At 45.4% G+C, this 10,259-nt stretch overlaps 1 protein-coding gene across 1 annotated transcript; it reads left to right on the top strand.

The window, feature by feature from the left end:
• The first annotated feature begins 460 nt into the window (after window positions 1-460).
• espnlb (espin like b) lies at window positions 461-4,405 on the top strand. Its single transcript, XM_061798056.1, has 3 exons — window positions 461-580; window positions 1,305-1,484; window positions 2,963-4,405. Exons 1-3 carry the CDS (start codon window positions 461-463, stop codon window positions 4,403-4,405), a joined length of 1,743 nt encoding a protein of 580 aa, XP_061654040.1.
• Window positions 4,406-10,259: the final 5,854 nt, after the last annotated feature.

Below are 10,259 nucleotides of genomic sequence, written 5' to 3'. Positions count from 1 at the left end.
TTATTTTTTTTGTGTGTTGCTTGATTGCTTTTAACTGTTTGTACTGTAACCTTGAGTGCCCTGAAAATTTATTATTATTATTATTAAATTTTATTTTGTCTGTTCATTTATTTGGCATGTCATCTTGGTAAAAACATTTATCATTATTCACACATCCTTTTGCTGGAGATTTCAATTTGCATCTTATTTCACTTACACAGAACTGCACCGTTATTAGTCTTACTAAGCCAAAAGAATGATAAGCTAAATGGCAGGGATAACATGGCATGATTAACCTGTGTCAGTTAATTTATTTCTTTGGCATTTCAGCATTTCTCAGCATCAAGACTGAATAGGATAACTGGTTGAATTACAGTTTGCAATTAGATTTTTGGAAAAAGATTTGCCCTAGAAAAGCCCTGTTAAACAAAAAAACAAAACAAGAGTTGTATACATAACATGTTGTGATGCCTTTCTAGTGATGACATCGTTCAATCAACTGAAGCCTCCAGAGCGCGATCTCACTCTGATGTCCCACATGAAGTCCATCAAGTCCCTGAGGCAGGCTGGCATCACGGCAGCTTTCTTCACTGGACAAACGGTAAGCTATCAGTCGCCAGACGACCAATCCTTTGGGTATCCTTTAAGGTAATGCAAACACAAGGGGTATCACTACTGTAGTGGTTCATGTTTCAGGTTTGGTTCCAGTTCCCAAAACCCCACCCTCTGGAGAACATCAGCTTGGATGATAAAAACATAATGAGAGTTAAGGCTGCCACGCACTGAGCGATCCGGTCGAAGCCAACTGAACTCTTGTGAAGTGTGCGCGGTTTGGCAACTATTTTCATGAATGGCCAATCAGTCGGCCACTGGTTTTACGGCAAATCAAAATTTGAATTGCAGTTGCACGGTGTAGCAACTAGCCAATGAAAATGCACAAAAGCTTTTATTCACGCTAAAAATAAATTTCCGGGTTTTAAACAAGCTTTTTAAGCATTCGCTTGATTTGAGTTTTTCACCAGGTAGCAGGTCCCATAACCCATAACAGACCATTGAAAAAGAAAAACAACTTTTTCAATGGTCTGTTATGGGTTTTGAGACTGCGACTTTTGCAGGCCCCCAAACTAGTCCTTAGACGCAAATGTGTAGTTTCTGCCAGGTTAAAACTTGTACATAAATAAAAATTTGCCTGACTAGGAATCGAACCCAGGCCCTAAAGATACCAAATCCAAAGCAGCAGGTGATCAAAGATAATATTTGCCTGTTACCACATAAACCAGTAAAAGTGACTGCACATGTTCAACAATGACATCGTGTCCCTGCAGAAACTTGACTGCGACGAGGTTTCGCCGAAGGAACCAGTTGCGGACGTTATCCTGGCCGACATCGAGGCCCTGGTGCCCACTCACGACGAGATCGGTCGCCCCATTGCTGAGTGGAAACGTCAGGTGATGGTGAGACAAATGCAGACCCGACTACAGGATGAGGAGGACCAGAGGAGAAAGGTACAGTTACTTATAGATTGAGTCCATCCAAGTAGGAGGAGAAATTCCCAGACTTCCCTTGGTTAGGCCACGTTCCCTAGATCTCTAGGGTAGTGGGTCTTAAACTGGCATCTGTGGACTCACAGGGATCCACTAGCCATAGCTTGGAGGTCCACAAAATAATTTCCATTTAATTTTTATATCATTTTAAAAAGTACATACCTACATATGGGGAACCAAGTGCCAAGAAAACAAACCAATTACTTCTCCCTACCTTAGTTTAGGGCCATTTAAAAGCTCTGGTATGATTGTGATAGCACATAAATCTGACGTCCCTGAATAAGGACAGTATATATATATATATATATATACTCATATATATATATTATTTTTTATTTTTTTTTGTTTTTTTTTAATATAAAACAAAAGGGGCGGCACGGTGGACGACTGGTTAGAGCGTCTACCTCACAGTTCTGAGGACCAGGCTTCAATCCCCGGCCCCGCCTGTGTGGAGTTTGCATGTTCTCCCCGTGCCTGCATGGGTTTTCTCCGGGCACTCCGGTTTCCTCCCACATCCCAAAAAACATGCATGGTAGGTTAATTGACTACTTTAAATTGCCCATAGGTGTGAATGTGAATGGTTGTTTGTTTATGTGTGCCCTGCGATTGGCTGGCAACCAGTTCAGGGTGTACCCCGCCTCCTGCCTGATGATAGCTGGGATAGGCTCCAGCATGCCTGCGACCCTAGTGAGGAGAAGCGGCTCAGAAAATGGATGGATAAAACAAAAGGCTTTTTACAGAAATATAGTACTATATTTGAAATGGATGGAGAGTGAGAGAGAGAGAGCAAGAGAGAGAGAGTGAGAGAGAGAGAGAGAGAGAGAGAGAGAGAGAGAGGTCAATTGGTTGGTTGTCAGTAGGTAGGTCTCATTGCGGTCGGTTATTCATGCCCATAAAACCTTAAGACCAGTACAAAAAAAAGAGATCCAAAGAAGTAGTGTCCTTCATTGGCTAGTTTTGGTAGTTTACAACTTTATGAGGGATCTGATGGCCAGAGAATCATGGTTTTAGTAGAAATCCAAGGGTTCTTTGATATGGCTGTTGTTGTGCCAATTGTCTCTCTTATCCCACTACTGGTCGCACCTCTCTATGCTGTTTTCACTCTCTATCTACCTTCTGTCCCGCTATTCTGTCTCTCCATCTCAACACAATCGACCGAGTCGCCTCACAGACCCTGGGTTTTGTTGCAGGTTTCTTTCATACAGTAGAAGGAGTTTTTCCTTGCCTCTGTTCCCAGGTCTTTGCTCATGTGGGGTTCAGTTCATTTTCTTTAATGTATGAGTGTGTTTCTTTACCTGTTTGATGTTTAAAGTGCTTTGAGAAAACTTCTGTTGTGAATTGGTGCTGTATAAATAAAATTTATTTGTAAAAACAAGCTGAAAACTTGCCCTTGTCTTCTCAGTATGATTCCAATGTTATCTTTTGCTCCCCTCGCACAGGACCTGACAAATGAAGGCCCACGTGTGGACAGCTGGAAGTTCTCCCAAACCCATAATGCTGTCTTGGGGCCCTTTGGAGAGCTTCTAACTGAAGATGACCTGCTGTATCTGCAACAGCAGATTGACAACGTGTCCCTCCAGAAGCGTCAACAGGCCTACGAGCTGGAGCTGACCAGGTTAATGGAAGAACTGAGGTCTATGTTACCAGACCAGATTGTGAACATCTCCCTGAACAAAGAGGCTCTGCAGCAGATCGATGAGCAGGGATGCCGATCACTGCCAGTCTGCTGTAGCCGAGTCTCGGAGATAGTCAGGACTATGTCGCTGTTGGTGTCCAACCTGAACCAGACCACTGAAAATGGAGTTGAGGGGACCACAATGAAGGGACCACTGGGAGCAAGGGATGGTCTGGAAGTAGACCTTGGCCATAAAATGTTACCAGGACCAAATGGAAGAGAGACAGTGTCCAGTTTTGGTCATCGCTTGGACAGCAACAGGGAACGGGTGGAGAAAGAGATTCGTCAGTCCGGGGTGTCTGTCAGAATCCTCAGAGCCAACTTTGAGGGTCAGATTGGTGGCATTTATCCCTTTGCCGGGGTGGTTCCAGGTAGCCAGGCCTTGAAGAACCAATTAGTATCTGGATCGTCAGCGATGAACAAGCTAAATGGTAACACAAGGTTCAGTGGAGATCCTATCAAGCATTCACCCGTGATAGAGACCACTAGTCTAAGGAAAGAGCGCATTGTAGTTCTGTTCCTGAGCCACTGGAAGAAGTCGGCTTACGCTATTTCTTTGCGGGCAGCCATGCGGGATGCAAAATCGGAACAAGGCCATCAGAGAATCCCGTCCTTGTTTCAGTTCTGCCAAAAGCGTGGCGCGGTGGACAAGATGTTAACCTCCTGGAGGAATAAACTCCAGGTGTGCGGTGCTCCAACATCCCATTTGGCATTGTCCCAAATTCAACTGCCTGCGTACTCTCCAGAGCAATTCCTACCCGAGGTGGATGGAGCGGTTGTGAGCCACGATTGCTTGACGTTGGACCTCTTCATGCTGGGATACTTCCACATTTTGGAGCAGGAGTTGTCACCAGTTGAGAGGAAGATGAGGCATCTGCTCTGCTTCGAAGTCTTTGACCACGTGGGGAGTTTCCCCTGGGAGATCGTGAGGAAATTCCACAAGGTTGTTCTCCAGGAAATCGGAGCCGGGAAGCGACATTGGAGTGATGGCTTCGATGACATCAAACTTCGCTTCTTTGGTCAGTCGGAACCAAAGTCAGATTCCGGGCCAGTGCCTTCGCTTGCAGCTCAGAGTGCTTCATTGGATGAGGGCGGCAGAGGTACGGACTTGTCCTGCTTCAACAATGAGGATATTTGTCAATTTATTGATCGCAGTTTTGCTTTCTGGAAGGAGAAGGAAGCGGAAATCTTTGATTTTGAAAAGTAGCCTCATTCTAAAACCTCATCGTGTGCTGAATGTGGTTATTTAACATGAGCTGAAAAGTGACTTTTAAAGAACATCATAGACATTTTATCACCAGTGCAGCACAGTAGAATAGTGGTTAAAATTTCTGTCTCACAGTCGAGAATAATAGGCTTCAATCTCCACATCACACCTATGGACAATTTAGAGTCTCCTTTGACGCTAACATATGTTTTTGGAATGAGGGAGGAAGCCGGAGTGCCCAGAGAAAACCCATAAGATTCCACCCCTTGAACCTTGACTGTGAGGCAGCTGCGCTCACCACTAGGTTCCATCCATCCATCCATTTTCTGTACCACTTATCCTCACTAGGGTCGCGGGCGTGCTGGAGCCTATCCCAGTTATCTTCGGGCGAGATGCGGGGTACACCCTGAACTGGTTGCCAGCCAATCGCACGGCACATAAAGTATAGACAAACACGCATTCACACTCACATTCCCACCTCCGGACAATGGAGAGTTTTCAATCAACCTACCACACATGTTTTTGGGATGTAGGAGGAAACCGGAGTGCCCGGCGAAAACTCACGAAGGCGCGGGGAGAACATGCAAACTCCAGACAGGCGGGCCTGGATTTGAACCCCGGTCCTCAGAACTGTGAGGCAGATGTGCTAACCAGTCGGCCACCATGCTGCCAAGGTTGTTTTCCTAAAACAAACCTGTCTTAAGTAAAGAATAAATGAAAATCTGGTGAAAGTGAACTACACTTTTTCTGCATGTGAATATCCATCCATCCATTTTCTGAGCCGCTTCTCCTCACTAGGGTCGCGGGCGTGCTGGAGCCTATCCCAGCTGTCATCGGGCAGGAGGCGGGGTACACCCTGAACTGGTTGCCAGCCAATCGCAGGGCACATAGGAACAAACAACCATTCGCACTCACAGTCATGCCTACGGGCAATTTAGAGTCTGCAATTCATGCATGTTTTTGGGATGTGGGAGGAAACCGGAGTGCCTGGAGAAAACCCACGCAGGCACGGGGAGAACATGCAAACTCCACACAGGCGGGGCCGGGGATTGAACCCGGGTCCTCAGAACTGTGAGGCTGACGCTCTAACCAGTCAGCCACCGTGCCGCTTGCATGTGAATATACAAACCCTAATTTCAATGAAGTTGGTTCATTGTGTGAAATGTAAATAAAAACTGAATACAACGATTTGCAAATCCTTTTCAACTCATAGTCAATTGAATAGACTGCAATGGCAAGATATTTAATGTTCAAATTGATGAATGTTATTGTTTGTTCGCAAATAATGCAGCCCTATGGGGGGCACAAGTCAGTGCAAACTGTAGGCCGGTCCCAAGCCCGGATAAATGCAGAGGGTTGCGTCAGGAAGGGCATCCGGCTTAAAACCTTGCCAAACAAATATGAGCATTCATCCAAAGAATTCCATACCGGATCGGTTGTGGCCCGGGTTAACAACGTCCACCACCGGCGCCGTCAACCTGCAGGGCGCTGTTGGAAATTCAGCTACTGTGGGTCGAAGTCGAAGTCAAAGAAGAAGAAGAAGAGGTGGAAAGCGGGTTCTTCGGCAGAAAGAGAAGAGGAAAACACAGAGCCTAGAACTGAATGTGGGGACTTTGAATGTTGGGACTATGACAGGAAAATCTCGGGAGTTGGTTGACATGATGATTAGGAGAAAGGTTGATATATTGTGTGTCCAGGAGACCAGGTGGAAAGGCAGTAAGGCTAGAAGTTTAGGGGCAGGGTTTAAATTATTTTACCATGGTGTAGATGGGAAGAGAAATGGAGTCGGGGTTATTTTAAAAGAAGAGTTGGCTAAGAATGTCTCGGAGGTGAAAAGAGTATCAGATCGAGTGATAAGGCTGAAATTTGAAATTGAGGGTGTTATGTGTAATGTGATTAGTGGCTATGCCCCACAGGTAGGATGTGACCTAGAGGTGAAAGAGAAATTCTGGAAGGAGCTAGATGATGTAGTTCTGAGCATCCCAGACAGAGAGAGAGTCGTAATTGGTGCAGATTGTAATGGACATGTTGGTGAAGGTAATAGGGGTGATGAAGAAGTGATGGGTAAGTACGGCATCCAGGAAAGGAACTTGGAGGGACAGATGGTGGTAGACTTTGCAACAAGGATGCAAATGGCTGTAGTGAACACTTTTTTCCAGAAGAGGCACGAACATAGGTTGACCTACAAGAGCGGAGGTAGAAGCACACAGGTGGATTACATCTTGTGCAGACGATGTAATCTGAAGGAGGTTACCAACTGTAAGGTAGTGGTAGGGGAGAGTGTGGCTAGACAGCATGGGATGGTGGTGTGTAAGATGACTCTGGTGGTGAGGAGGAAAATTAGGAAGACAAAGGCAGAGAAGAGAACCATGTGGTGGAAGCTGAGACAGGACGAGTGTTGTGCAGCTTTTCGGGAAGAGGTGATACAGGCTCTCGGTGGATGGGAAGAGCTTCCAGAAGACTGGACCACTGCAGCCAAGGTGGTCAGAGAAGCAGGCAGGAGAGTACTTGGTGTATCATCTGGCAGGAAAGGAGAGAAGGAGACTTGGTGGTGGAACCTCACAGTACAGGAAATCATACAAGGAAAACGGTTAGCTAAGAAGAAGTGGGACACTGAGAGGACCGAGGAGAGGCGAAAGGAATACATTGAGATGCGACACAGGGCAAAGGTAGAGGTGGCAAAGGCAAAACAAGAGGCATATGATGACATGTATGGCAGGTTGGACACTAAAGAAGGAGAAAAGGATCTATACAGGCTGGCCAGACAGAGGGATAGAGATGGGAGGGATGTGCAGCAGGTTAGGGTGATTAAGGATAGAGATGGAAATATGTTGACTGGTGCCAGCAGTGTGCTAGGTAGATGGAAAGAATACTTCGAGGAGTTGATGAATGAGGAAAATGATAGAGAAGGGAGAGTAGAAGAGGCAAGTGTGATGGACCAGGAAGTGGCAATGATTAGTAAGGGGGAAGTTAGAAAGGCATTAAAGAGAATGAAAAATGGAAAGGCAGTTGGTCCTGATGACATTCCTGTGGAGGTATGGAAGCATCTAGGAGAGGTGGCTGTGGAGTTTTTGACCAGCTTGTTCAATAGAATTCTAGTGCGTGAGAAGATGCCTGAGGAATGGAGGAAAAGTGTACTGGTGCCCATTTTTAAGAACAAAGGTGATGTGCAGAGCTGTGGCAACTATAGAGGAATAAAGTCGATGAGCCACACAATGAAGTTATGGGAAAGAGTAGTGGAGGCTAGACTCAGGACAGAAGTGAGTATTTGCGAGCAACAGTATGGTTTCATGCCTAGAAAGAGTACCACAGATGCATTATTTGCCTTGAGGATGTTGATGGAAAAGTACAGAGAAGGTCAGAAGGAGCTACATTGTGTCTTTGTAGATCTAGAGAAAGCCTATGACAGTACCCAGAGAGGAACTGTGGTACTGCATGCGGAAGTCTGGAGTGGCAGAGAAGTATGTTAGAATAATACAGGACATGTACGAGGGCAGCAGAACAGCGGTGAGGTGTGCTGTCGGTGTGACAGAAGAATTTAAGGTGGACGTGGGACTGCATCAGGGATCAGCCCTGAGCCCCTTCCTTTTTGCAGTGGTGATGGATAGGCTGACAGATGAGGTTAGACTGGAATCCCCGTGGACCATGATGTTTGCAAATGACATTGTGATCTGCAGTGAAAGCAGGGAGCAGCTGGAGGAACAGTTAGAAAGATGGAGGCATGCACTGGAAAGAAGAGGAATGAAGATTAGCCGAAGTAAAACAGAATATATGTGCATGAATGAGAGGGGTGGTGGGGGAAGAATGAGGCTACAGGGAGAAGAGATGGCAAGGGTAGAGGACTTTAAATACTTGGGGTCAACCGTCCAGAGCAATGGTGAGTGTGGTCAGGAAGTGAAGAAACGGGTCCAAGCAGGTTGGAACGGGTGGAGGAAGGTGTCAGGTGTGTTATGTGACAGAAGAGTCTCTGCTAGGATGAAGGGCAAAGTTTATAAAACAGTGGTGAGGCCAGCCATGATGTACGGATTAGAGACAGTGGCACTGAAGAGACAACAGGAAGCAGAGTTGGAGGTGGCGGAAATGAAGATGTTGAGGTTCGCTCTCGGAGTGACCGAGGTTGGATAAAATTAGAAATGAGCTCATCAGAGGGACAGCCAAGGTTCGATGTTTTGGAGACAAAGTTAGAGAGAGCAGACTTCAATGGTTTGGACACGTCCAGAGGAGAGAGAGTGAGTATATTGGTAGGATGATGAGGATGGAGCTGCCAGGCAAGAGAGCTAGAGGAAGACCAAAGAGAAGGTTGATGGATGTCGTGAGGGAAGACATGATGGCAGTTGGTGTTCGAGAGGAGGATGCAGGAGATAGGCTCTCATGGAAAAGGATGACACGCTGTGGCGACCCCTAACGGGACAAGCCGAAAGGAAAAGAAGAAGAAGAAGATTGTTTGTTCGCAAATATTCTCTCATTTTCAATTTGTTACCTGCAACACATTCCCAAAAAGCCGCGACAGGGGCAATAAAAGACTGTGAAAGTTGAGGAATGGTCAAAAAACAAATGTTTGGAATGTTCCAGAGATGAACAGGTTAATAGGAAACAGGTGAGTGTCATGATTGGGTATAAAAGAAGCATCCCTGAAAGGTTCACAAGCAAGGATGGGATGAGGTTCACCACTTTGTGAGCAACTGCATAAGCCGTCCAAAGGTTTAAGAAAGTTTCTTAACCTACAATTGCAAGAAATTTAGAGATTTCATTATCTACAGTCCATAATATGCTCAAAAGATTCCGAGAATCTCTGCGTGTAAGCGGCAAGGCCGAAAACCGCCATTGAATGCCCGTGACCTTCGATCCCTCCCACTTTATTTTCTTTCTTACTTTTTGGTGCATTTACACGTCTTACAATTGCATGTTTCTTGTCTTCCTTCTTTCATTACATCCTTGTTTCCTTAATTACATTCAGCATTTTTTACTTCTCACTTTCTATCCTTCGTTCCTATTCTTCTTTCCTTGCTTCTTCCCATCCTTCTTCAATTCCTTCTTTCCTTTGTCAATTCTCTCTTTTATCCTCTCTCACTCGCTTCCTTCCTGCCCCTCCCTACACTTTCCTTTGTCCTTTCTTTCTTGCTTTCCTTCTATTCATCCTTCCTTCCTTTCAAACATCTTTGTCCTTTCCTTCCTTCCCTCAAAACCTCCCTTCCTTCTTTCCTTCATACTACAGTATGCTGGTTTCCATTCCATTCCTTTCTGCCTTCCTTTAGTCCTTTTTTTTCTTTTCATCCATCGTTGTTTCGTTCCATCCATCATCCCTTCATTGGATCCTTCCTCCTCCTTGCCCTTTTCCTTCTTGGCTTTCCTCCTTCCTCCCTTCCTTTCATATTTCTTTCCTTCCTTCCTTATTTACTTCCTTTCATTCAATCCTGCCGATCCTCCTACCCTCCTCCCTTCTTTTCATAGTTGTTTCCTTTATCCTATTCTTCCTTTCATACAATCCTGCCCGTCCTCTTACCTTCCTCCATTCTTTTTATCCCTCTTTCCATCTTTTTTCTCTCCTTCCTTTTTTCAAACGTTGTTTACTTCCATCCATCCTTCTTTTCTAACTTTCTTTCCTCCCTCCCTTCCTTAATCCTTCCTTGCTTCCTTCCATCCTTCTTTCTTTCTGTTCATCCTTGTTTACTTCTTCCCTCTCTTCCTTAAATATGTCATTTTAAAAAGCGCACCGCAACTTTGTCCCACCCTTTTTATATAATGTAAATATCTTTATTCTATGCACTTTCCGCTCCAATGCAATAAGGTGAGGGATGGAAATAGGTGAGGTCGCGCATGCGCACAAGTGCCGGCAAGCTGAGAGGAGGACGCC

Source organism: Phyllopteryx taeniolatus, chromosome 14 (genome assembly GCF_024500385.1).
Source record: "Phyllopteryx taeniolatus isolate TA_2022b chromosome 14, UOR_Ptae_1.2, whole genome shotgun sequence".
NCBI lineage: Eukaryota > Metazoa > Chordata > Actinopteri > Syngnathiformes > Syngnathidae > Phyllopteryx > Phyllopteryx taeniolatus.
Note: the sequence above shows the minus strand (reverse complement) of the source record. Positions and strands in the feature narration are given on the sequence as shown.